Source organism: Amia ocellicauda, chromosome 9 (genome assembly GCF_036373705.1).
Source record: "Amia ocellicauda isolate fAmiCal2 chromosome 9, fAmiCal2.hap1, whole genome shotgun sequence".
Taxonomy (NCBI): domain Eukaryota; kingdom Metazoa; phylum Chordata; class Actinopteri; order Amiiformes; family Amiidae; genus Amia; species Amia ocellicauda.
The window spans coordinates 36,800,366-36,827,679 of NC_089858.1; the positions used below are offsets into that span (position 1 = coordinate 36,800,366).

Sequence of the window (27,314 nt, forward strand, 5' to 3'; positions counted from 1 at the left end):
CTGACTGTGGTTTCCGACAAGGTTGAATACAATTCTGGCATCCATCGGCACAAAGGATGAATTCCCAGCTTTCCTACATAACCCACTCTGCTTGATGTGGGCAAAGATGCAGAATGTACTGTATTTGGGCACCTCTTCCTATTAGCAGCCCGAAACTAACGTGTCAATTAGAATCACAATCACAGAGATAGTCTCTATTTATCAAAGGTATTCTGATAGGTATTTTTAATTGTTTGATTCAATGTATGGCATGGAGTTTCCCCTTTTTATTTTTTGTACTTTGGATAACCTTCACATTTCTGATGAAGCTAAAACACTTGGTATTAAAAGGACAATGGATTTCATTTCCACATCCTTGAGTGCTTAATGTCTGTAATATCCATGGTTTCTGTTCAAACTCATCTCTTAGTCCTCTGGTCACTGTTCCTGCTAAAATACCTTTTGCAGTTCAAAGACCATTAATTGTGTGCATCAGTAATTTGTGTCCCAATAGCAAAATATATCCTCTTATATGTCCACAAACTTATGACATTCCTTTCACGAGGGGGTTAGTATGTTGTCAAATTGATAAGTATTGGGATTTTTTATAAACATAACTGCAGCTTCTGGAATTGAATTAAAAAGCAGAAAATTACATTTACTTGACAAATCTAAATCTAAAACAAACTGAAAATGTGAACAATTACATTGTCTGTTAGGCATTACAGTTTTATTTTGTGTTATATGAAAAAGTATATTCCTGAGATGCTTGGGCTGAGTCTTTATTTCCCCACAGGACAGATTTAAACAGGCTGAAATATCCCCTGGATCCCCTGCACACCTACAGTTTAATACTGAAACCTTCATTGTGTGTGACTGTGTGCCAGTGATGCTTTCTGGTCTGGTCACAAACCAGCCTCTGCCCACGGGATACACAATACAGCTCTGACATAGGGGACAGCCCTGTTTGAGACAGAACATCACAGGCACATTAATGGAGAACTGAACTGGCCTCGATGGTTGCAGTGGCCTATTTGGATGTAATGGGAAGCCTGGGGGGGAAATGCTTTTGGTGCTGAGCAGCAGAACTGAACTGGCGGGTATTCATGGTCACAATATTTGTTAATGTCTGCTGTTCTGCATCTGGACACAGCTGGAGCCGAAGGCACCACATTCCAGGGCACCTGGACACACCGAATACAGTCTGTCCCCAATGATGGATACATAATACATCTCTACAGTGTTTCCATTCCCTCCTCTCAGGTTGGAAATACAAATCACTTTCCATCAACCACAGGTTTAATTAAGGGCCACCATGGAGCCTCTTTCAAAGATATATATTAATGTCATGTTCATTGTTTTAGTTCTGTGTGGTTGGATTAACAGCAGCCGCAAGAATGCCTACATTTTGTCGTTTCATTACAGAGGCTTCCAATATCGTTAAATAATGTGTTAATTCGCTCCATCACTACACAATTGCCAGTTATAGGCCACAGCGACTGTCCACCTCAGTTCAATGCTGCTCTTTTCTGCCGCCGCATCACAAAGAGCGCATGTAACTTTCTGCTAGGCCCCTGAGCACTGCGCAGACTCAGTACCCATTCCCTGGCGGAGACGCCGAGGCGCATGCGCACTCGTCAGTTGGGGCTCCGTGCAGTGCTGGCAGGCGCCGCTGACGTCCGAGAGGCTGCAGCTGTCAATGGCTGTGCTGTGCAGGATGCGTCCTCTCTCGCAGGTGCTCGGCTGTTTCTTGCTCGCCACTTGTCTCAGCCTCACCCGAGCGCTGTACTTCCACATAGGCGAGACGGAGAAGAAATGCTTCATCGAGGAGATCCCCGATGAGACGATGGTTATCGGTGAGTACAGGCGACACCCTCCCCGGGGAGAGGACAAGTGGCCTAGCTGTCTTTGCCCGGCTCCTCCGTGTGCGCTGCACAGTCATTGACAGTCAGTTAGGCATGGATATACAAGCATGCTGGCCCTGCGTTCACTCCTTAACCATTCATTAGCCATTCAAAGACTGGGGGAAATGTCTCCCCCGTCAGTCCTGCTTGCGTTTATTTAATACACAGGGCAGTCATCTGTGTGTGTGTTGTAGGTATTTTTAAGCATTAGTGAAATCCGAAGAAGTCCCGTTTCTGGGCGTGTACCAGTTTTGGACATTGCATGTGCTGGGTGCAGGTGCTCTCTTCCTGGAGGACAACAGCGGTTACGTCACAGTTCACACCTTTCACCTGCAGGGGTCGACTATGCACGCAATTATATAGGTTGCGACCAAAGCTTGAGCTTGCGGTTTTATTTCAATTTGATTTGGGTCAAAAAGTGTATTAATGAATGCACCTTAAGTGGAATGAGTAATAATAATAGTACAACATATGAATGTATTGTTGTATTCAGTTTCAGTTAGATTGTGACCGAAACTCCTGGATGCAACTGAATGTGCAGATTCATCATTCTTTGATATAGACATGAGGAATCTCTCTGATAAGGGCAGGAATGTGCATTGCTTCGGGGAATTCTACACTATACTTATGTATAGCCTGTGTGACAAATTAAAGGAAACACCAACATAAAGTGTATCAGTGAGGTGTTGAGCCACCATGAGCCGCCAGAACAGCTTCAGTGCTCTGGGCACAGATTCTACGAGTCTCTGGACTCTACTGGAGGGATGAACACCATTCTTTCAAAAGATATTCCCTCATTTGGTGTTTAGATGATGGTGGTGGAGAGCGCTGTCTAACACGTCGGTCTAAAATCTCCCATAGGTGTTCAATTGGGTTGAGATCTGGTGACGGCGAAGGCCATAGAATATGATTCACATCATTTTCATACTCATCACACCATTCAGTGACCCCTCATGCCCTGTGGATGGGGCATTGTCATCCTGGAAGAGACCACTCCCATCAGGATAGAAATGTGTCACCATAGGATTGAGGTGATCACTCAAAATAACTTTTTAAATGATTTGCAGTGACCCTTCCCTCTAAGGGGACAAGTGGACCAAAACCATGCCAGGAAAATGCTCCCCACAACAAAACAGAGCCTCCGGACCCCCTCACTGTAGGGGTCAAGCAGTCAGGCCTGTACCGTTCTCTTGGTGTCACCCACTTGTTGAGAACACTAGCCAGTTGAGCGTCTTTGTGACTGAAGCTCCAGCCATTCCCGCCCCAATAAAATTAATACTTGTGACCACAAGTATTAAAATTTGTATGAATGTTTTTATTGTAAAGTAAAATACTTTTATCAATAAAACAGTATTCCTGCCCCAATAATGACCCCTCTTTCAAAGTCACTTAGATCCTTTCCTCTTGCCATCTTGATCCAACATCGAGGTCAACTGGGCCTGCTCAGCATTTTTATACATGACACAGAGCATGATAGCATGTTAATTGCTTCATTGTATTATGCAGTAAACCTGTTTGGAGGCATCTGCATTCGTTATGTTCCTCCACTCATTTATTCAGGTTTTTCCTATAATTTGTCACCCATCTGTGTGAGTGAGTGAGTGAGTGTCCTGTGCCACAGAGAAGGTGTGCTGACCATTGCTGCTCATTTTCTCCCAGGGAAATACCGCACACAGCTGTGGGACAAACAGAGTGCCTCCTTCCTGCCCTCCACTCCAGGTCTGGGGATGCACGTGGAGGTCAAGGATCCCGACACCAAGGTAACGCCCGGATACGTGACTCACATTAGCTACGGGAAGCCCCACCTTATTAAAACAAGCAGCCTTGACTGATAAACACTATGTAACATAATTTTTTAAATTGAGACACACATTTGCCCTTTTTCTCATTGGAAATAGGTAAATTTCAAAATATCACTGTCCTGGTCACAAAAGCAACATTTGTGGGGAATAATAACCATTTTCTATACTTTTGAGCAAAAAAAAAAAAAAAAGTGTCACATGCTGTAAATTACAAAAGCCTCTTTCCCACTAACACACCAACCTGGGTTATTATCCAGGTCTTAGCAACCCGGGTTCTGATTGACGTTAGTCGTGAAAGCACGGGCTATGGGCCAAGAGCTGCCCACCTCAGGAGGTGAGCGGTGAGCCAGGGAGAGCGAGACAAAAGGTGCACTTTCTTCAGTGGCTGTAGATCTAAGGCGCCAACTGAATTTGTAGTGTGAGATCTAGAGCAACAAACTCGGAATACAACGTCTAAATCCTCACTTGATCAATCAAATGCTTCTTCTTTCCTTACAAGGGGAAATCTGGAAGCTTCACATTTATCTAGAGTTGTTGTCAATGTCACGTCCTGGCCAAAGCACTTCAAAGTTATAAGTCTGTTTGTGTTTTCTTTTTGGTTTAATAGGAAAACAGCATTCATTCACCTTTAGTAAAATGCAGCGTGCCTGTTGTATCTTGTACTGTTCTATGGCCTGCTGGTCGGTACTATTGATTGATCCCCTTCTCATTAAAATCTAGTAGTTAATATTTTACAGCCAGGGTGCAGAAGTTCATCTTTAGAGGCTACGGATATCAGAAGTGTAACAGAATGTAACGGAAGAGCATGGGCACATATTTGTCAATACTAGGAAAGGCATTTATCACGTATTTATCCAGGCCTATTTCCGACAGCCGCCGGTGGGGGAGGTTGTTGCTCTTTCTCTGTGCTTATGTGTGGGTGTTTAGTGTATCTGCCAGCCGGTACCTGCTGCCCTTTAGATTTGCATGCTGTTCCTCACTGTGTAGGCTGGCCTTGTTTCCGAGTCGGCTCAGTGTGCCGTTTTTTGTGCCGCAGATTGTGCTCTCGCGCCAGTACGGCTCCGAAGGCCGCTTCACCTTCACCTCCCACACCCCCGGAGAGCACCAGATCTGCTTGCACTCCAACTCGACCAAGATGTTGCTCTTCGCAGGCGGGAAGCTGGTAAGCATGGCAGCACGCAAAGCCTCTATGGCAGAGGAGAGAGCCGGAGTCACCCCCTTCAATGAGCAAAATGAGGTCAAACTAATTAGGTTAAAGTAGCGAGGCTCTAATTGTAGGAAAAAGTGGGAGCATTCATTATAACTGGCCTTAATGAAATAAACCACTCCAATCTAAGTTGTGAACAATTAGATGTTTTTTGATAGTTGCAATTTCAACACCTACCACTCAGATTAGTCATTATTCATCTATTTGTTTGTGTTTCTTTGTATTCTTTCCGCAATGTTTTCTATTCCATCCTAAAACGCCCCCTGTCTTGCAGAGAGTCCACCTGGATATCCAGGTCGGGGAACACACCAACAACTACCCCGAGATCGCCGCCAAGGACAAGCTGACCGAGCTGCAGCTGAGAGTCCGGCAGCTGCTGGACCAGGTGGAGCAGATCCAGAAGGAGCAGAACTACCAGCGGGTGAGGGAGCGGGCAGGCCGTGGAAGACCAGTGCAGTCATTTACGCCTCCTCATACACACTCATCTGTTCCGTTATGCAGAAGTTCAGTTCAGTTCATAATAAAGAACGTGGTGATAATTACAAGGCTCTTTTAATAGAAAGAGAGGAAAAAAAGCATCTTGACATCGTCCTAGTCTCTTGCGTAGGATGTCACCTTTGTTTTCTTCCCTGACGTCTTATTGCTTTGAGGAACCAGCAGCTAGTGCGTTGTGTTAACGGTGCTCCTGTGCGTGTGTATGTGTCTCTCTGGCAGTACCGCGAGGAGCGCTTCAGGATGACCAGTGAGAGCACTAACCAGCGCGTGCTGTGGTGGTCCATCGCCCAGACCGTCATCCTCATCATCACCGGCATCTGGCAGATGAAGCACCTGAAGAGTTTCTTCGAGGCCAAAAAACTGGTGTAATCGGCGACGCCCCACAAACACACCTCCAGCACCCCTCCCCCTCCGTCTTCAAGTCCCCTTCTCCTCGCTCCACACTGGACAGGGCACAGCTGTGACCACGCCCTTTACAAACCCCCAGTTCAGGCTCTCGGGGATGCCTAGAGATCTGAAGACTTTTTTTTTTTTTTTTTTTACTTGGGGTTTGTGGAGGACGTGTTGTGACCTTTTTCGTTTTTGGTCAGGATCAGGGAAGGAGAAATACAAGAAAAAAAGACAAGATTGAATCTCCCTTTATCTTCCGCCTTTTCAAGGAAGATCCCCTTTGAATACACAAAGATGCTCTTTTTTATACGTAGATGGCAGAATGTAACAAGACCTTTAAAGCAGCCATTTTGAACTGAGTATTCTTTTTATAACCCATCTAACAGAGCTTCTAACTCTGGATGTCCTTTAATCTCTGGGAAGTTCTCATGCTGTATATACTATTAATGTCAGGGTTGTGGCAGGATGCTGGATAGTTGAATTAATCTCTGAACACATTCACAAAGGTAGATGAACTGATGCAAAGGGTTTAATTCAGAATGATTGATAGCTGTTGGAGGAAAAGGTCAAGGTACGTTTTTAGCAGTTCTAACTTATTGTAGCTGTAGTGCTGTCACTGTGTGCGGGGGGCTGGATGTGCGAGAAGGAGTCTCTTTACTGAAGAAACTAAAATGTAAAATCAAAGCATGGGAAGGGTTCTTAAAATGAAGAAGTGGCACATTGCTTGCAAGCTAGACATTCGTTTAAATTATACTTTGTTTTTTTAAGGTCGGTGGGTTTGGGCTGTAAATGTCGCAGGTTCACAGTATATTTGTAACCACTTTCTGACCAGTTATTGCGTTTATTTCTCTGGTTTCCGTCTGTGTGATTATTTATAATCTGCTGTTTTGCCCGTGACTGTTCTTCTCGCAGGGAGGGAGGCCTGAGCACTTGAACGAGCCGCCCGTCACCCGTCTGAAACTGAGCCCGCCTTGAACACTGCTTTTGTGCTGCTCAGGCAATCAGATATCGCTCTACACACATTCCAGTCCACGCACAGAAGCACAAAAGGCCTTACAAGTGCTTTCTCAGCTCTCCATTATGCTTTTGACTTGACAGGTTATGCCATGTGTAGTACAGTACAATACAGTACATTATTTAGCCTCATTTTGTGGGCAAATGGAAGAGGAATAATTCCTGTACTTACTCAGCCAGGTGTCTTTCAGTGTCGTGTGCAGTTGTTTAGACCAGAGAGAACGGTCTTGGATTTCTAATTAATTACGGAGAATTCACGTTCAAATATTGAAACCGTTGTGGAAGGATATCGGCCCATGGGAAGAAGCTCCACTTTATCTGCTTATTCCCATTTTTAAGAATTAATAATTTATTTGTCTGTTTAATTGTGGTCTTTTTTTTTCTCTCTCTCTTTCACTACAGAGCAGTGTGTTCAGTTAATAAAATCAACCTAACCGGAATATTTGTGTTGTGATTTACATTTGACAAAAGCAACTGAGAAGATCATGAGCTTGGCAAATGCATGCATACTGAGAATCATATTGGTCACTTTGCAGAATGTAAAATGATTGTAAATATACATATATTAGGGAACACGAGTGATAACTGCATGACTAGGCTGGCAGCAATGCAGGTCCCAGATGAAGGTCTCTGTTTCAGCTTTGATAACTGAGGGTCGACGCGTCGAAGTTAAAAGTGCAGTTTGTCCTCCTGGCCACGGGGGGCGCTGCTGCCTCTCGCGGTTGTATCCCGGCAGCCCTTTCACCCCCTGCTCTCCAGTCGCGCACACGTGGAAGCAATGGCTGCTGACAGACTGCAGTTCCATGAGATGGGCTTAGATGATCGCCTGTTAAAGGTAAGCCACACTGTTTTAACAGATCAGAGATTATACTCCCAAGCACCCTACTCTGCTCGGATCGTGTCCGTGTGTTTGACATGACGGGACCTGGTGCCGGGAGTGAAACCGCCAGGCGTGTGAGGCGGTCGTGGGCTCCGTGCTTGTTTACACCCGCAGTCGTGTGCTATGGGCAGAGGCTGCACTACGAAGCGAGGTAACTGGTTTATCCAGGTCAGTTCAGGAGTAACTGTGAGGTCGGGTGTATCTTCCCGGTTAACCGGCACTACGAAGGTGGATACGTTTTACCCGAGGTCTGCTGTTATGGCAGTATACGCGCATCTCTACACTGCTCCAGCAGGGCATGTTCGTGGTTATCCCGGTTTTAAAGCACCGCCTCTTTGCCCACAGTCTTGTCGGGACGAAACCGACATTGGGCCCGGGTTGTGAGAGGCTCTCTCCGCAGGGCGAGTGTGTGTGGAGACCGGGCAGCTTCTCTAGCTCACCCCGATGAGGCTCTCTATGAAAGACATCGATTCTCATCCGAGGGAATTCAGTGTCTTTGCCGCTTCTAGGGCCAGCCGTGTCAATGGCGCTCGGAGTGATGCCCTCACTGTGAACAGTGTTTTGCAGCGGACACTTCATGTGTCCCAGCGGTGATGCTGCACCTCTGGCACTCGCTCTCTCTGAACTGCTGCAGGCATTTGTTGTGTCCCTGGCCGTTTAATCCTTCTAAAGATCAAAGAGGCTTTTTATGCGATCGCAGGTAATTCGCAATATAAAAATACTTGGTCTATTTTTAATATGCATATGCTGGGCCTATATACGGAACACATGTTTTCCGTAGGAATCCCGAGGGGGATTGGTGCGATTGACTGTACGCACATCCCCATTAGAGCACCCCTGGGAGAACATGAGGGGGATTAAGTGAATAGGAAGTCATGTCACAGCATCAGGTATTTGATCATATCGTATTTGATCTGACATGTAGGCTGGTCTACATTATTTTGTCCTTAAAACTTCTACTAGTATTCAAGACACTGAAAGACACATTAGGTGGGGAGCCACGACCAAGAGTGGATTCCGAAATATGCGTGAATCATGCCCTCCTCCAGTTTTCACTATGTATTTCTCTGTTTGCTGTAAACACATAAATAGACTATTATAGGTGTAGGCTACACACCACATCTGTACTGTGTATTAATGATGAGTATTATTAATACACACCACCTGATAGAATATTTGTATATTTCATCCGGACTTGTTGCAGGTGCGCTTTCCACTGGGGCTGCAGCTGAAATGATTGTTAGAATGAAGATATTCTGAACACAATAGCATTACATTCATTCAGGCAGCCCTGCAGCCTGGGTGCTTTAGTAGATCTTAATTCAGTAACAGTGAGTAACGAGTCAATTTCAGAGATGTAGCCCATGTGTAGGCTGTAATTGAATTATCCTAATTGTTGTCACATATTTAGATAGACTATTTTACGTGTCCTTACATCTCAATCATATTACAAATAAAAGAAGAATCCATAAGACAAAATAGAGATCATATGACAAGAATACTGTTGTTACGAATTGACTCTGTCGGCAGTGCGCTGCCAACAGGCCTCCCTGGCTTTGTTGGCGCCACAGTGTTACATTTATCCGCTAACCTTTCTTTTTCTTCAAACCCTCATATCCTGACATTATCAGCTGCATTATTCCAGGGACAGTCCGGCGCACAGACACTGTGCACACACTGAGCATGCGCACCCACTTCACGCGAACGCGCACGAACTCCAGTTAACACCAGTTTAGGCACCCTGATTTTCCTTGATAACCCTGAGTTAAATCTGAGTAGGTTCAACTCCCTTCGTAGTACACCCCTCAGGTCTGCAGTAGTAGGGATACACACGGTACGTGCTTATAGTACAGTTGATACAATGTGCGCTGTTGTCCGTCCACCCTGCAGGCACTGGCCGACCTGGGCTGGGCTCAGCCCACTCTGATCCAGGAGAAGGCCATCCCTCTGGCTCTGGACGGGAAGGACCTGCTCGCCCGGGCCAGGACCGGATCCGGGAAGACAGCCGCCTACGCCTTGCCAATCATCCAGCACATCCTCACGGCCAAGCAGGTAACCGACCCAGGCCCGGATCCACCACGGCCCACACTGCAGTGCTCACTACTTGCGTGCATTTGATGACATGGGATTCTCACATGCGGGGGTATTGTTTAGGTCAGGTGTACATTTACAACGGACGAGAATTAGTCACTGCATATACACTCACCTAAAGGATTATTAGGAACACCTGTTCAATTTCTCATTAATGCAATTATCTAACCAACCAATCACATGGCAGTTGCTTCAATGCATTTAGGGGTGTGGTCCTGGTCAAGACAATCTCCTGAACTCCAAACTGAATGTCTGAATGGGAAAGAAAGGTGGTATAAGCAATTTTGAGCGTGGCATGGTTGTTGGTGCCAGACGGGCCGGTCTGAGTATTTCACAATCTGCTCAGTTACTGGGATTTTCACGCACAACCATTTCTAGGGTTTACAAAGAATGGTGTGAAAAGGGAAAAACATCCAGTATGCGGCAGTCCTGTGGGAGAAAATGCCTTGTTGATGCTAGAGGTCAGAGGAGAATGGGCCGACTGATTCAAGCTGATAGAAGAGCAACTTTGACTGAAATAACCACTCGTTACAACCGAGGTATGCAGCAAAGCATTTGTGAAGCCACAACACGTACAACCTTGAGGCGGATGGGCTACAACAGCAGAAGACCCCACCGGGTACCACTCGTCTCCACTACAAATAGGAAAAAGAGGCTCCAATTTGCACAAGCTCACCAAAATTGGACAGTTGAAGACTGGAAAAATGTTGCCTGGTCTGATGAGTCTCGATTTCTGTTGAGACATTCAGATGGTAGAGTCAGAATTTGGCGTAAACAGAATGAGAACATGGATCCATCATGCCTTGTTACCACTGTGCAGGCTGGTGGTGGTGGTGTAATGGTGTGGGGGATGTTTTCTTGGCACACTTTAGGCCCCTTAGTGCCAATTGGGCATCGTTTAAATGCCACGGCCTACCTGAGCATTGTTTCTGACCATGTCCATCCCTTTATGACCACCATGTACCCATCCTCTGATGGCTACTTCCAGCAGGATAATGCACCATGTCACAAAGGTCGAATCATTTCAAATTGGTTTTTTGAACATGACAATGAGTTCACTGTACTAAACTGGCCCCCACAGTCACCAGATCTCAACCCAATAGAGCATCTTTGGGATGTGGTGGAACGGGAGCTTCGTGCCCTGGATGTGCATCCCACAAATCTCCATCAACTGCAAGATGCTATCCTATCAATATGGGTCAACATTTCTAAACAATGCTTTCAGCACCTTGTTGAATCAATGCCACGTAGAATTAAGGCAGTTCTGAAGGCGAAAGGGGGTCAAACACAGTATTAGTATGGTGTTCCTAATAATCCTTAAGGTGAGTGTATATTTATATATTATTACTTTATTGGCAGATGCTCTTGTCCAGGGTGACTTACAAAATATAAGATCAATACAAAGTGCAATAATAAGTGTATACGAGATATACAGTAAACAAACACAAGTCTTACATCCTGGATTGTAAAAGCTGAGTGCAGACAAGATGTTATGTCAAAGTTAAGAGCTAAGGGAAAGGGAGCATAGGGGAAATCAAAATAAACAATACGAGTACTAGTACCACAAGGCAAGAGTATGACAAAGCGTTGTATAAGTGCAATCTTACAGGAGAGTAAATGACAAAAATACAAGTACTGTCTGAAAAGGTGTGTCTTGCCGGAAGGAGGTCAGGGACTCTGCTGTTTTGACTTCTGTGGGAAGGTCATGCAGAAAATAATCCAGAACAGAAGAACAAAAAAATATTTAATTCCACCGCTCACCGTGACCTACAGAGGTTACTGTTTTTTCACTACGGGCGCTTAGCAAGTTCTTATTTCATCACTGCTTTACTGCAGTGTTGTACTTACGTGGTATTCCACGGTATTTAAATGGCTCCCACTATTTAACAAATCGCTTCTGGATTAGTTTGATATGTGTCAGGATTTGCTGAGGCGTGTGTGTGTGTTGCAGACCGTGCAGGAGCAGGCTGTGCGTGCTCTGGTCCTCGTGCCCACCAAGGAGCTGGGGCAGCAGGTGCAGACAATGATCCGCCAGCTCACCGGCTTCTGTGCCCGGGACGTGCGCGTGGCAGACATCTCGGGCAAAGCGGAGCTCTCGGCACAGAGGTGAGGACTGTACTATTTTTATTCAACTGACACAATGATGAGCTCAAGCAGGAAGGAAAACCTGAGGAAACTGCACTGGTCACTTCTGTCCCACAGTGCTGCGTGTTTAGCTCTGACCCCAGTGTGTGTTTTTCAGGCCCATCCTGATGGAGAAGCCAGACATCGTGGTGGGCACACCGTCGCGGGTGCTGGCCCACCTGACGGCACAGAACCTGATGCTGCGCAGCTCGCTGGACATGCTGGTCATCGACGAGGCCGACCTGCTCTTCTCCTTCGGCTTCGAGAGCGACCTCAAAGGCCTGCTGTGGTGAGCCCCCCCCCGCCCGGGCTGGACAGCGGTCTGTGCCGCGCTGCCGCACACAAACACGAGTGCTGTCACAGTGGTCAATCAGTACATTTAGGATGGATGTCCCTCTGAATAGCCCATCAAACCCAGAGGAGAGAAATAAATACTCTCTCAGTCTCATGTCATGGTTAGGACTGAAAACGCCTATAAAGGACAAATTAAAGATTGGATTTATTCAGTTAGAGGAATAACCTGGATCAGGATCGAACATTATCTGCAGGGGATAAAATTAACTTTTTTGGCCACTAGCCACTGTGTCTGGTAGAAGGAAAAAACTTACCAGCCACTTGGTATTTTTACCAGCCAAAGGCAAACATCACCAAAAATGCATGAGGCTACGTACATGTGTGGTGAACATGTTAAAACGTGGCATTTATTCAGGTAATTAATCAATCACCGTAACAAGCTAATTGCACACCTGTATAGAGTAGACAGGTGTGTATGAGGGAAAAGGATCTGGATAGAAAAACATGCTCCCACACAGTTTCTACTTGCAAGTGTTATAAGGTCTTTGACCAAAACACTGCATTCTATTGAATTATAGCACTTGCTAGTAGAGACAGTGTGCGGGAGCATCGTTTTCAAATTTATCAATCACGTATGCAATAACATGCCAGCTAATGGGGATCTGTATACACACTAAACTAACAAATGAAACAGGGTGTTATATGGTGACACATTATTGCTCTTCAGACTCCTCTTCCTCTTCAGTGCTACTCCCTTCTCTGGGCCTCTGCACGTCATTAAAAGGATTTCATTGGATTGGCTAGATATTCATAGAGTCACAGTGTGTGGTTGGGTAAAAAATATATAATCTCTAGGAATGATGACAGACAGTAACGTCCTTTCCATTGGTCAATACGATGCACGCCAGCAAAGACACGATGAAAACAAACCGCACGTTTCTCTTTAGCAGAAGCTCCGCTATGCAGCAATAAATGCATGTCTCTATTGCAAATAGTTTCCCCATAAATGAATACGTTGTAATTGATGAATACTTAACTAACACAACAACTTTGTTAAATAAATATCTATGTAAAAATACATTATTAGAAGACATATTGAAATGGCATAATAACAGCAGACTTGTCAACTCTAATGCACCTCGTGTCAGACTCACAATTTCAAATGAACTATAAAAGTTGTGACTATTTGTTTTATAAATAATTGACCGACCAATGTTTTTCTTTTAAATTTTTTGTATATTTTCATTCAATTGCCAGTTTAGCAATGTGAGCTGCAATGAAAATGCCTTAACATTAGCATCCTGTGGCAATGTTTTCCGGTCACAACAGCAATATACAAAATGTATAAGACCTATCTATCTAGCTAATTTGTACAGTCTACTTGACTAAACGATTGACTCTTCCTCTCCAAACCACACTCAGACTGCCGCTCTGCGTTAGGAAACATAACTGTGCATTCGAGTTACAGCAAATACAAAATAAATAGCAATAGCTGGCTGTGTATGTATTCATGTGTTTGTTGCTCCTCTTTCCTTTTCTGTCATATTATAATTCTGAAACACTTTGATCCAGGTAATTTATGACTATGAAAAGTAATTAAGTCATTATTTTTCCACATTAACCACCTTACTTCTGCTTCATTGCTCTCCATGAAATATGTCCTCCTGGACCGAAGACTTATCTAGAATGCACATCCCAGATCGTTCACGTCCCAATAACTTCACTGACTGGAAGCATTTGTGCCCAGTTAAGTACCATAGAAGAGGCACACCCAGTACAGAGGGACTGCGGCTTTCCCTGAGGCCTGTTCTTGGAATAGGCGACGGTCAATCTTGAGTGCGTGGGTGCAGTAATGTGTGTGCAGTAATGTGTGTCCGGTAGTGTGTGTGCAGTGCTGACAGGAATCTGCTGCTGTGTGTGTGTTCCCTGACCATGTGCTGATTGTCTCTGTGCTCCTCCGCAGCCACTTGCCCAAGATCTACCAGGCCTTCCTGATGTCAGCCACGTTCAACGAGGACGTGCAGGCCCTGAAGGAGCTGGTGCTGCACAACCCTGTGAGCCTGGGGAGAGGGGAGCGGGGAGCATTTAGAAACCGCATCTACTGATTTCTTACTGTGGTGACGATGATGTGATAATATGATGATTATTCTTATTGATTTCCCCTTCAGACACATAATTAGCATCTATGCCTGACTAAAGGGGTGTACACAGTGATGATTATTCCTACTATAAATGGTTCTGAGCCCTGCTCTTGGGACGCCACCATTTTTGTTTGTACCAGACGAGCTCTCTATTACATTGACACTTAAGCTTAGAATTCTAGTGTTATTAACCATTTAACATGCAATCTGCAAAGGTTTTAAAATTTTAAAAAGCCCTGATTAGGTCAATAATAAGTGGGATAAAGAGTTCTAATGAGTAATTGGAAGCTTGGTAGGAACAACAACAGAGAGACTTGTGGGAGTCCATGAGCAGGGCTGAGACCCGCTGATAGGATCACTGTGGCTGTCCGTAGAGCGACCCCAGCCAGGCTCCACACAGGAGGTGACCCAAGCTCCTGTTCCTCCAGGTGACCCTGAAGCTGCAGGGCTCCCAGCTGCCCGACAGCTCCCAGCTCAAGCAGTACAGCGTGCTGTGTGAGGAGGAAGACAAGTTCCTGCTGATCTACACGCTGCTGAAGCTGGGCCTGGTCCGCGGCAAGACCCTGCTGTTCGTCAGCGCCATTGACCGCTGCTACCGCCTCAAGCTCTTCCTGGAGCAGTTCAGCATCCCGGCCTGCGTGCTCAACTCCGAGCTGCCGGTCCACTCCAGGTCTGTGTGTGCGGGGCCTCTGAGGTTCTGGTGGGGGTGGAGCTCCCAGTAATGGATCTGTTCTGATTAGTCCAGCAGCTCAATCCGAAAGAAACATTTAAGCCACGAAACTGTAGATGTCCACAAAATTATTATATAGGTGACTGCATGGATGGAATTTCTATCTTGACTATGGAGTCCCTGATAGGTGTTCCATCTGAGCTGCAGTTCTTTGATTTGCCGATCTCATGTCTTCCCCAGGTGCCACATCATTGGCCAGTTCAACCAGGGCTTCTATGATTACATCATCGCTACCGACGAGCAGAGCCTGGCCGACCCTGGCAGTGCGCAGGAGGGAGAGGGCAGCCAAGGCACCAAGAAGAAGAACAAGGGCTCAGGGAAAGGAGGGAGGTGGGTATTGGGCTGGGAATGGGAGGGCGATGGAGGGTCTTTCGCCCTGTGGATGTGGGAGTGGAGCCCAGCCCAGTGTGGGGGGCTGCTGTGCTCCTGTGGGCCGACCTCTCCATATCCTCCCCTGCTCCTGGCTAGGTTGGTGTCCTGACAGGGCCCCTTCTCGTATCTCCTCAGGGGAAAAGACAAGGAGTACGGTGTCTCCCGGGGCATCGACTTCCAGAACGTGGCCAACGTCATCAACTTCGACTTCCCGGCCGACATCGAGTCCTACATCCACCGAGTTGGCAGGTGAGCCCCGTCCCCTGTGCTGCCTTTCCCCCGAGGGGAAGCATTTGAGTGTTGCACAGGCTTGCTCACAACATTTTGTGGAAGATATACAGATTTCCTTTTTTGTAGGAAGATAGTCTCTCATTAAATCACAGCAAAAGGAGCTAATCTGGTCTCCCTCTCCCTCAAATGGGTTAAATAGGTAGGGTGCGTGTCACACAAGACACTCCTGCTGTTGCTCTGTAGATCTCTGTGATAGCAGCCTGTTTAAGAACAGAGATAACTAAAGCCTCTCTCTCCCTCACCCTCTCCCTCTCTCTGTGCAGGACTGCTCGAGCCGATAACCCCGGCACTGCACTGACCTTCGTGTCGCACACAGAGCTGCCCCAGCTGACCGAGATCAAGGACGCCCTCACTGGAGGTCAGCCCACCCAACCTCCCGTCTCTCTCTTTCTTTGTCGATGCTTTCAACTCTGTACTGAATACTAGCAATGGGAGGAACGAGGCTCTCCTCGTGTGATAGGGCTATTGTACCCTATGCGTACACAACACATAACTGAACAGGTTTCTTTCAATACCACATGACAAAGTATTTCAAAACCCAGTGTCACGTGACCAGAAGTGTTTATGGAACACATCTCGGAACATTGTTCAGATCCAGTAGGTGTCGGAAAGATTGTGACGGTATTGAGCGTGAGTGCCCAGCACCCCATCATTATTGGATACCAGTCTATACCCCTGTGGTGTGGCGTGTGTGACTAGGCACTCACGTTCCTCCTCCTGTGTTTCAGACAGCGCCGACTGTGCCCTGCAGCCGTACGGGTTTAAGATGGAGGAGATCGAGGGCTTCAGGTACAGGTGTCGGGTGAGTTGTGCGTCTCATTTGAAGGCCGATGGTGTGGAGTTGAAGGGGGTTACGAGGGGCATGTGGCATATGTTTGTCCCTGGAGTGAAGTCTTTTGATATTAAAGGTCTGTCTGTGATGGTGAAGCAGCTGGTATACGTTGCGGTGCCCAGGGTCTTGAGTATCTGTGGTCTCTCTCCACAGGATGCCATGCGGTCCGTTACCAAGCAGGCCGTGAAGGAAGCCCGGCTGAAGGAAATCAAACACGAGCTGCTCAACTCTGAGAAGCTGAAGGTCAGACCCCTCTCCTGGTCTGTACATCAAGCTGAGACAATCCAGCATGCCTCTTCAGTGGCCAAGACTGGGACTCTTAACCAGCTCTGGCTTTGCAGAGGGCACTGTTCCCGTTATGTGGAAAGGCAGTAGAATGATTGTAATAAATCTCAATTAGTCCCTGCAGAACTTTGCCTTCATTGATTTTTGGAACATATATGTAAGGATGGGTGTACTAATTTATACCAACTGATGAGAGTTGAGATGCGCTTATGGTCTGTAATCTTAAGAAATGATTGTAATAAATAAATAAACATCTGATAGAGAGTTGGGGATCGATGTTGTGGGAGATGGGAGAAACTCTGCCCTTTGAGCTTTCCTTTCCTTTTCTTTCTTTCTCACTGTGTTTTCCCCACAGACGTACTTTGAAGACAATCCCCGGGACCTGCAGCTGCTGCGCCACGACCGCGACCTGCACCCTGCCATCATCAAACCGCACCTGAAGAATGTGCCAGAGTACCTCAGTGAGCAGCTCTTCCTATTCGCACACACACACGCACCCTACAGCTGGGCCGTCCAGCACTCATGGCCTCTTCATGACATGTTCATGACAGTTATTTGTTTATTTTAAAGTCTTCATCTGATGTCAAGGAGCTCCTCCACAGCCCTGTTTTTACGCCACTCATTCACTCGTCTCTGCTCAGTGTGTGTGAATGACCCTGTGCTGACTTACCTCCTCTGTCTGTGTGTGCCAAGTCCCTGCTACTCTGAGAGGGGTGGCCAATCCCATTATCAGCCGGAAGAAGAAGCGGCGCCGTGCGGTGGCTGGAGCCCAGGAAGGGGGCAGAGCTTTGATCAAGGGTTTTAAAGTGAGTGTTTCGGGAATCTTTGGCCCGAGTCGAGGGGGGGTTTGGCTTCAGTTGATCTGGGCCGCCCGCATGTGTGGTTTCAGCGGGTTAACGGGCCATGTTTTGTCCCGTCCTGTTTTCCACAGCGTCACACGAGAAGCAGCAACCCACTGAAGAACTTCCGCTACTCTGGGAAGCAGGGCAAAGGAAGAGGCGGCCAGAGGACCCAGTCTTAAGAGGCTGACGGGACTGCGGATCGCTTCAGATGCCCAGAAGGACACCGGTCCACCGATCACATTTTGTTCTGATAGGACTGAGCGGAGCTCCTGCGTCTCTGGTCTCGAGGAGGGGCACGGGACCCAAAGACAAGACCAGCTTTGCATGCAGGGGACCCCGCTGCCTTCACACAAACCCGCTGCCTGGCATTCATTAGACCGCTTGTGTCTCTGGCGCTCTGTGGACACTATTGGGGGAAATTTGAGACGTGACACATCCATGTTTAATGCCCGCTGATGAACTCCAATTAGCCGGCAGCTGGAAGTCCCGTTGTTCACGAGAGCCCGTCTTCAGCTCCATCCTGGTCATTTGTTCTGTGTTATTTTTTTTCCCTCACTTTCTAAAATAACAAAAGACTCTTTTCTATTACTATAATGCTTTTGTCACCCCAGACTTAAGCTTTTGTCACTTTAGCCACTGACACTTAGAGTGTGACCCTGAAACCTGCCATCTCTAATGTGTCCACTAGGCGGAGACAGCGGCCATTTAAGAATAGACAGTTGCTGTTGTCAGAAACACCCTGATCATAGATGGTCAGGTTGACATGTTAGCTTTTGCTGGAGATAATAGTATCTTACTGTACGTCATTTAGGATACAATTTAAATTATTAATTGTGGGAGCTACAGCGTTTATGAATCCTCAGATTAAATGTCTTTGCTCTGCCAGATTACCCTTGGCGTGTTGTAGAATTGTGTTCGGATCTGACTGGATATGGGTCCAGCAGGTTGCCGGATAATTCCCACAGTATTCCTACCACTTGCCCCTTGAAGGTAGTTGATCGGGATTCCAGTTCAGAGTTCAAATTGTGACTGGATTTAGTTTTGACTGATTAGATGCCACTTTTATGCCTTTTTTAAATGTGTAAAGGACTTGACATTATTATATAAACACAATGTTTTTAATTACTGCTGAAGCATTCCCTTGACTAACTGCACAGAACTGTATAAAAACAACACAGCTGCACATAGGCCAAACAAGAACAAGATAAACTTTTTTGGTAGATGAGAGTGTAGGCATCACAGCCAAAGGTCCTGACAGACTTACCTAACACTGTGTCACTGAGGTTAATGTGTCGACTGCAGCCTCTGCACTCTCATCTTGCTTTACTGCAAAGATAAACTGGTGTGTGAAGACCAGTGTGACAAAAGATAGGTTATAAAAAATAATAATGTGTGTGTGTATGTATGTATATATATATATATATGTATATATATATAGCAGGTCTTTTAAAGGTAAAGTATGGAGAGCGTCGGCTAACAGACAGGAACTGGAGGTGGTTAGAGTAAGACAAATAAGATTGCCATGTTGGGTAAAATGTCTCTGTGGATCCCCGAATGGTAGTACATCCCTAATCCAGCAGATTTTGAACATAATCGCTTGCCTTTGGAAGTCTCTCTGTGTTGAAGGTCCACCTCAGAAACCAGATTTAATAAAACAAAAAAAAGTAAATGTACGCATCCACAGTGTGGTTTATGATTAGTAGCTAATGCTATTTAGAAATCCCAGAAGCAGAGGGACAGAGATGAAGTGGAGAGGTGGCACAGTGATCTGGAGCTGGGAGTGCATGCTGGGAAACAATAGTGCCATCGAGAGTAGGGGGCAGGCAAGTTCTCCCTTCAGTTTACACTTTTCGTAGTGTTCGAAAAATCAACCATCAATGGGCTCTGACCGCAGACTCTGGCAGCAGATGCGCCTGTTTGGCAGCTTTGCCCTCACCAAGATGGCACAGTTTGCAGATGTGTACCTCGTGTCTTTTATCACCTGCCTTTTCTACAGAACCCCCTCTGGTGCCTTAGGTGTGCTTAAGGAGGGGGGCAGTAAAATATATTATTCAGCGCCAAGCTAGCATGCAAAACAAAAAAGGGGAAATAAATGTTTTGCAAGGACTAATGAAAATGACATTATTGCAGTTGCTGCTGATAAGGAAGAGTGAATCAACGAATAGGTCAAAGGGCAGTGCTTATCAGCTGTACCCAATAATGTGGTTCAAGCTGGTTAAATGTCAAGTTTTTTAAAGCATATGTGAAAACTGCCTGGGAATTGTGTTTTTTGTGATGGCAAACGGGAGGTCTGGGCCTTGTTTAGGTAGAAAAGTCCACCTTACAGACCGTGCACTTTTCAGGTACACAATCGTCACAGTAACACAGCACTGTTGAGCACTGTTTTCAGGCCGGATGCATGCAAGGGACATCATTATCATTCAATGACAAAACAAAACAAACCAAGCCACCCACAGCTCCCAGTGTAGCTATGGTGCCAGAAAAACAAGGATGATGTTGTTGTGTTTGCTTCTCTGGGGACTGGAGCCCTGTGTGTTATGACATCCCAGCCAGGGGCCGCAACACCTCCAGGGGCTGGGAGCCAGCGAGGGCCTGGCACTGAGCCACGGGCGACCTTGACTAATGTACCAAGAGCCTGATTACGGGGGACTATGCTGTTGCAGTAACGAAAGCTGACACACCAGAAGAAAATCATGATTGCACCTTATCCATAGTACGAAGGGCCTTTATCTGCGACAGTTCTATGGAATGATAATTATAGAATTACACACACACACACGCTGCAGACAGGTGGTTGTCCGTGTTGCTGTCTCCTGCTCGTCACCTACACAGACTGATAAATGGCGCTTTACAACAACTCTGTCAATCTCTCTTTGAAAGAAATCATGCTCCACATTGTCATCTATTGTTACTTCAGCAGAGTCACTAGGAAGGTGTTGATAGAGGTCTATTCTCCCTTCCATTTATCAAATGGTGGCACACCATCTGTATTCAAATGAATTGTGGGCCCCAGGTCTCAGTTTTGATGTTGTGGGATCAGTGGTTTTGCATGAAGCCTGTTTTTTTTAGTTTTGTTTTTGCTGTACCAGCATTCAGGGGAACTGATTAGTTTCTTGCCACCGTTTGTTCTTGGCAAGATTGAGATTGCCTCTCAATAAGGAAATAAACTGCAGACCTTCTGTTCCACGATAGGACACACATACATAGAGAGAGAGAGAGGAATGTTTGGATTGCCAAGAGCAATTTGTTACTAATCTCACAGATTCAGCTTCCTCATGTTTATAGCAGGTACTAACCAATTATTAAAAACATGATCATAAAATAGCACAGTGGCCTTTCTTTAAAAGGCTTTCATAGAGGGAACAGCCAAGACAAGACTCCAAACCCCTTCAGCTTCAATATCATTCATAACCATCAGGATCTGAAGCAATTCAATAAAGGCAATAAACACAAGGGTTATCACTTCGGCCTTGGAATGACATGACCTGATTTTAAATTTATGATCATCGGGGCAAACTTTGATTAACAGGTGGAGTTTGCATCAAAATATGGGTTAAATGTTACAAAAGGATTTAATAACACAATGCAATAAAGCAAAATATTTTTTGTTTATTGAAACAAATTATTAAAAGCAGATTTGTGTTACTCACGGATCTATTTTAACATGTATGATGTTTAGATATCAGCTGAGATTTTAAGCCTGCTCCACCTGATTTAAACAGACGATTCTAAGTTTAAATTATTAATAGAAAGAATATACTATTTTTATATTATTATTAAGTTGGTCTTATTAGTTTAAAAATGTGAAAAAGTAGTATCCTAGTATATCCTAGTTTAGAAAGCATATCCAATATTAAAAATGTTTTAAAGGCATACCTTATATGGAGACAGAGTATCTGTATCTGTTGTTCCATAAATATGGGATTTTCGTCCAAAACCGCTTTGTGAGCGGGAGGTGTCCATGGCAACATGATTGTGGAGTTTCGGTTTCTCCCAAACAGGTAAAGTTTAATGCACCTAAAACACAGGCCTTGAATTTATTGAATGTTTCAGAGCAAAGCCAGCCAGGATCTTTCTAGTATGCAGTTAACTCCTGCATGGGACACACTCGGCATTCAAGGTGTTTCAATTCACTTGTGCTTTTGTCCGATTTCAAAGGACTATGAAGAGTACTAGGAAAACAATTGTAAAAAATTACAAAGGCATTAAAAAATTGGACCCACTGATTTACTGACCAGTTAGTTACCTTCTTCCTTTCTGCCAAAGTACACCAGCCTTCAAATACTGAGATCCACTGAGTTCCCCTTCAAATGCTAACCAGGAAAACAGTGATTTTCATGCAGAAAGGCTGTGAGAGACAATATGATAAGATCATATTCATACAGGGATTATTCAGTTACTGTAGCAACCACAATGATGTGTGAAAACCTGCAGATTTGTTTTTAATACATATACTTTTTAACTAATCGGGAACTGAAAGTATCCTTCCTTTTTTACAGTCCTGTTTACAGCAGACACTGATGAGATAACACTAATGATATTGAGGGCTAACAACCTGTTTTTGGCAGCCAAGCCATCCCCAGCTCCACAGTTGAAATGGCCCAAAGGTGTCTCTCCCACTCGCTTACTCATCTAATCTCTGATCTGCCAGTGCTCTGAGTACGTTATCAAGGCCAGTAGGTCTGACATGCAAAAATATGACATAGAAACCACCTTCAAGTCATCCTGATTACACAGTTATCTCCCAACAAGTCAGCTGTTTGTGGAGAAGGTGCATGTCTGCAATTTCTGGGCCGGTTTTGTGTCTTTCCCTGCCAGTCATTTTATTAATCGATTGTTTGTTTTTCTTCCATTATTAGAAAAAAAATGCTTTGCTTCACAGCGCTGTATAGTCGAGCTATGACAGGGGGCGCTGTCTTTTCAGACCCACAGTCCACAGTGAGGTCCAGATTTGGTTAAGGGCGAACACAAATTTCAGCGTAGCTTATAAGATGGTTAACAGATCTCCAGGGCAAACCAGAGGGATGTGTCTCAGGCTTCAATGTCTTTAGTTCACAGTGTAATTGTTTCTCTCCACGCAATTTAATGCAAATGCATGCTGTGTGCCATGGTTTATTGTCAAAATGCTGAAATGTCTAATTTACCCTTTCTATAGTCAATGACCTCTCTATCAGTCTATCTATGATATTGCTAGTCTCTAAAGAGGTGATTATCATAAAAGTTCACCTAACAATTACTGGGTGAAGGACACCCGTGAGTGGCAAGTTTGCCAGGGTGTGGGCGAGAGACACACGGGCTGAACTGTGGCCGAGAGACCTGGGGGCTAATCTACAGTTCTCACCCTGTGCAGAGATAGCGATGACATGAAAATCATCTCTCTTCCATTACCTGGTTACTGATGACATCTCTACAGTCTAAACTGTCTATTTTCAAACCTTTGCACAGATTTGGTATCTACCTGGCCCTCTCCATTATCTCCACTTTAACAGCCCCAATCGAGTATTGGGCCTGGTGATAGTGTGCTGATATGGGACGGCACTGCTCTCACAGCTTACCTGTTCTGGGCATCTACAGACCAGTACCAGCATCAGTCAGGCCTTCCTTTACCCATATATAACACATATACACTCACCTAAAGGATTATTAGGAACACCATACTAATACTGTGTTTGACCCCCTTTCGCCTTCAGAACTGCCTTAATTCTACGTGGCATTGATTCAACAAGGTGCTGAAAGCATTCTTTAGAAATGTTGGCCCATACTGATAGGATAGCATCTTGCAGTTGATGGAGATTTGTGGGATGCACATCCAGGGCACGAAGCTCCCGTTCCACCACATCCCAAAGATGCTCTATTGGGTTGAGATCTGGTGACTGTGGGGGCCAGTTTAGTACAGTGAACTCATTGTCATGTTCAAGAAACCAATTTGAAATGATTCGACCTTTGTGACATGGTGCATTATCCTGCTGGAAGTAGCCATCAGAGGATGGGTACATGGTGGTCATAAAGGGATGGACATGGTCAGAAACAATGCTCAGGTAGGCCGTGGCATTTAAACGATGCCCAATTGGCACTAAGGGGCCTAAAGTGTGCCAAGAAAACATCCCCCACACCATTACACCACCACCACCAGCCTGCACAGTGGTAACAAGGCATGATGGATCCATGTTCTCATTCTGTTTACGCCAAATTCTGACTCTACCATCTGAATGTCTCAACAGAAATCGAGACTCATCAGACCAGGCAATATTTTTCCAGTCTTCAACTGTCCAATTTTGGTGAGCTTGTGCAAAATGTAGCCTCTTTTTCCTATTTGTAGTGGAGATGAGTGGAACCCGGTCGGGTCTTCTGCTGTTGTAGCCCATCCGCCTCAAGGTTGTACGTGTTGTGGCTTCACAAATGCTTTGCTGCATACCTCGGTTGTAACGAGTGGTTATTTCAGTCAAAGTTGCTCTTCTATCAGCTTGAATCAGTCGGCCCATTCTCCTCTGACCTCTAGCATCAACAAGGCATTTTCTCCCACAGGACTGCCGCATACTGGATGTTTTTCCCTTTTCACACCATTCTTTGTAAACCCTAGAAATGGTTGTGCGTGAAAATCCCAGTAACTGAGCAGATTGTGAAATACTCAGACCGGCCCGTCTGGCACCAACAACCATGCCACGCTCAAAATTGCTTAAATCACCTTTCTTTCCCATTCAGACATTCAGTTTGGAGTTCAGGAGATTGTCTTGACCAGGACCACACCCCTAAATGCATTGAAGCAACTGCCATGTGATTGGTTGGTTAGATAATTGCATTCATGAGAAATTGAACAGGTGTTCCTAATAATCCTTTAGGTGAGTGTATATACACCAATCAGCCATAACATTATGACCACCTGCCTAATATTGTGTAGGTCCCCCTTTTGCCAACAAAACAGCCCTGACCCGTCGAGGCATGGACTCCACTAGACCTGTGAAGGTGTGCTGTGGTTTCTGGCACCAAGACACTAGCAGCAGATCCTTTAAGTCCTGTAAGTTGAGAAGTGGGGCCTCCACGGATCGGACTTGTTTGTACAGCACATCCCACACATGCTCGGTTGGATTGCCGTTTCCATGATAGGGTGTACATGGTCTGCTAAAATGCTTAGGTAGGTGGTACATGTAAGTAAGTAACATCCACATGAATGGCAGGACCCAAGGTTTCCCAGCAGAACATTGCCCAAAGCATCTGTGGAAGGAAAGTTAGAAATTCTCTCTCTCATACCTGTTTTACTCTCTTGTTTAAAGATAAGGTCAAGCCAGAAGGAAGCTTGATTTCTGTTTGTTATTTACAATGAGAATCTTGGAGACAATGTCAAACAGTATGATTGAAGTGCCTGCTCCCTAATCCATGTGTTGACCTATGAACTCTGTCTTATAATGATATATATTCTGCTTAGCTAACTCTCTAAGATAATATAGTAATGCCTTTGTGATTGTAACCAGATCTTTTTTTTTTGTGTATAAAAGCCTCTGACTTTTAAAATGAAGGCAGAACGACTTTGGGATCTTCTTGATTCACTGTTCCTCTCCACGCTGCGTGTATTAAAGGCATTGCAACTAACGTCCAACCTGATTGAAGATGATTGTTCTTCCACACATCACACTGCCTCCGCCAGCTTGCCTTCTTCCCATAGTGGATCCTGGTGCCATGTGTTCTCCAGGTAAGCGACGCACACGCACCCGGCCATCCACGTGATGTAAAAGAAAACGTGATTCATCAGACCAGGCCACCTTCTTCCATTGCTCCGTGGTCCAGTTCTGATGCTCATGTGCCCATTGTAGGCGCTTTCGGCAGTGGACAGGGGTCAGCATGGGCACCCTGACTGGTCTGCGGCTACGCAGCCCCATACGCAACAAACTGCGATGCACTGTGTGTTCGGACGCCTTTCTATCAGAACCAGCATTCACTTTGTCAGCAATTTGAGCTACAGTAGCTCGTCTGTTGGATCGGACCACACGGGCCAGCCTTCGCTCCCCACATGCATCAATGAGCCTTGGCCGCCCATGACCCTGTCGCTGGTTCACCACTTTTCCTTCCTTGGACACTTTTGATAGGTACTGAGCACTGCAGACCGGGAACACCCCACAAGAGCTGCAGTTTTGGAGATGCTCTGACCCAGTCGTCTAGCCATCACAATTTGGCCCTTGTCAAAGTCACTCAGATCCTTACGCTGCCCATTTTTCCTGCTTCTAACACATCAACTTTGAGGACAAAATGTTCACTTGCTGCCTAATATATCCCACCCACTGACAGATACCATGATAACGAGATTATCAGTGTTATTCACTTCACCTGTCAGTGGTCATAATGTTATGACTGATCGGTGTATTATACAGTGGAAATGTGTGATCCTAATTTTTTTTATATGCAATTTTGGCCCCCATTTTGGATATTTAAAAGACACAAGACATTAGGGCTGTCCTGAAGGGTCAGTTCTTACCTTCAAAGGTAAAAACTACATCCCCTTGTACTTAAGTTAAGTTATCTCGAACAGTAATCATGGTAATATTTCTTTTTACAAGCACACGGTTTATGTATATGTATGACCCTTCCTCCAGAGCCGCTCCTTTTGATCCCTGGCCCCTAAGTGGTGCAATGACCTTCCCACTGAAATCAGGAAAGATTCTCAAGACACACATATTCAAACTGTACCTGTAACTTAGCTGTTTTTCCCCTGCAGGGCTCAGCTCTCCTGTTAAATTGCACTTAATATCTAGTATTCGTTGTACAACTTGCTTTTACATTGCTAGTACTCGTGTTGTTTATACTGATTGCTCCTCTGTACCTTCCCCAGAGCTATTAAATATGACTTCACATCTTGTCTGCAATTAGTAGCTCACAAATCTAGGATGAAGAACCTGTATTAACTGTATATTTTCTTACGCACTTATGTTATTGTGAACTTTTGTAATTTGTACTGTTTTGATCTGTAATTCTAGACTGTACTGCACTTTTATAATGCTCTTATGTTTTGTAAGTCACCCTGGATAAGGGCATCTGCTAAGAAATAAATAATAATATTGATTTTACTTGCATGAAACATGTTAACCTTCCAATAAATGCACTACCCATAATAAACTGTATGCGCGGTGACATATGTATGTTAACTTTAATTTTTATTTTATTTAATACAAAAAAAGTGTCCTAAATTGCGATTCGGTGAACACTTGATGAATATATCCTGGTGTTCAGTAACATTAAGAAAGCCACAACTATTCTGAAAGTAGTAATTACTAAAGACACCGGAACACAGTAACCTTAACATTTGGGTTAACTATAACATAAAGACTCCATTCTAGAGTTCAGAGTTTGTGTAAACATTATATATTGTTCGGTATATAATAATGATAATAATAATAATAATAATAATAATAATAATAATAATAATAATAATAATAATAATTATTATTATTATTATTATTATTATTATTATTATTATTATCATTATTATAATAGTGGGTTGATTAAAAAACTTGCAGAGCTAGTACGCAGTACTAAACACGGCATCATCTCCAGTGCGCTGCTTTCAATTTGCATACAATTTAAACTTGCGTTGCTTAACTGATCCCGGAGTTTGCTTGTTTCTCTGTGATATACTAATTTTCAGTTGCACA

General features: G+C 44.9%; 2 protein-coding genes across 2 annotated transcripts; both read left to right on the forward strand.

The window, feature by feature from the left end:
- Positions 1–1,627: 1,627 nt before the first annotated feature.
- LOC136759378 (transmembrane emp24 domain-containing protein 4) lies at positions 1,628–7,231 on the forward strand. The gene is made up of 5 exons (XM_066714349.1): positions 1,628–1,835; positions 3,543–3,643; positions 4,722–4,847; positions 5,167–5,313; positions 5,607–7,231. The coding sequence occupies exons 1-5, from the start codon at positions 1,679–1,681 to the stop codon at positions 5,754–5,756; spliced, it is 681 nt and encodes a 226-aa protein (XP_066570446.1). The 5' UTR covers positions 1,628–1,678; the 3' UTR covers positions 5,757–7,231.
- Positions 7,232–7,512: 281 nt separating this feature from the next.
- Positions 7,513–19,342, forward strand: ddx56 (DEAD (Asp-Glu-Ala-Asp) box helicase 56). The gene is made up of 14 exons (XM_066714346.1): positions 7,513–7,626; positions 9,562–9,723; positions 11,714–11,868; positions 12,005–12,175; positions 14,144–14,234; positions 14,750–14,991; positions 15,232–15,381; positions 15,559–15,672; positions 15,978–16,072; positions 16,443–16,516; positions 16,700–16,789; positions 17,187–17,292; positions 17,525–17,637; positions 17,763–19,342. Exons 1-14 carry the CDS (start codon positions 7,570–7,572, stop codon positions 17,850–17,852), a joined length of 1,710 nt encoding a protein of 569 aa, XP_066570443.1. The 5' UTR covers positions 7,513–7,569; the 3' UTR covers positions 17,853–19,342.
- The last annotated feature ends 7,972 nt before the right edge of the window (positions 19,343–27,314 follow it).

Excerpts from the sequence above, each read along its gene's own strand:
- ddx56 (XM_066714346.1), top strand. The coding sequence starts at position 7,570 with ATGGCTGCTGACAGACTGCAGTTCCATGAGATGGGCTTAGATGATCGC. Across the intron at positions 7,627-9,561 it reads TAGATGATCGCCTGTTAAAG|GCACTGGCCGACCTGGGCTG; the intron begins GTAAGCCACACT and ends TCCACCCTGCAG. Across the intron at positions 14,235-14,749 it reads AGCTGGTGCTGCACAACCCT|GTGACCCTGAAGCTGCAGGG; the intron begins GTGAGCCTGGGG and ends CTGTTCCTCCAG.
- LOC136759378 (XM_066714349.1), top strand. The coding sequence starts at position 1,679 with ATGGCTGTGCTGTGCAGGATGCGTCCTCTCTCGCAGGTGCTCGGCTGT. Across the intron at positions 3,644-4,721 it reads TCAAGGATCCCGACACCAAG|ATTGTGCTCTCGCGCCAGTA; the intron begins GTAACGCCCGGA and ends TTTGTGCCGCAG. Across the intron at positions 5,314-5,606 it reads AGGAGCAGAACTACCAGCGG|TACCGCGAGGAGCGCTTCAG; the intron begins GTGAGGGAGCGG and ends TCTCTCTGGCAG.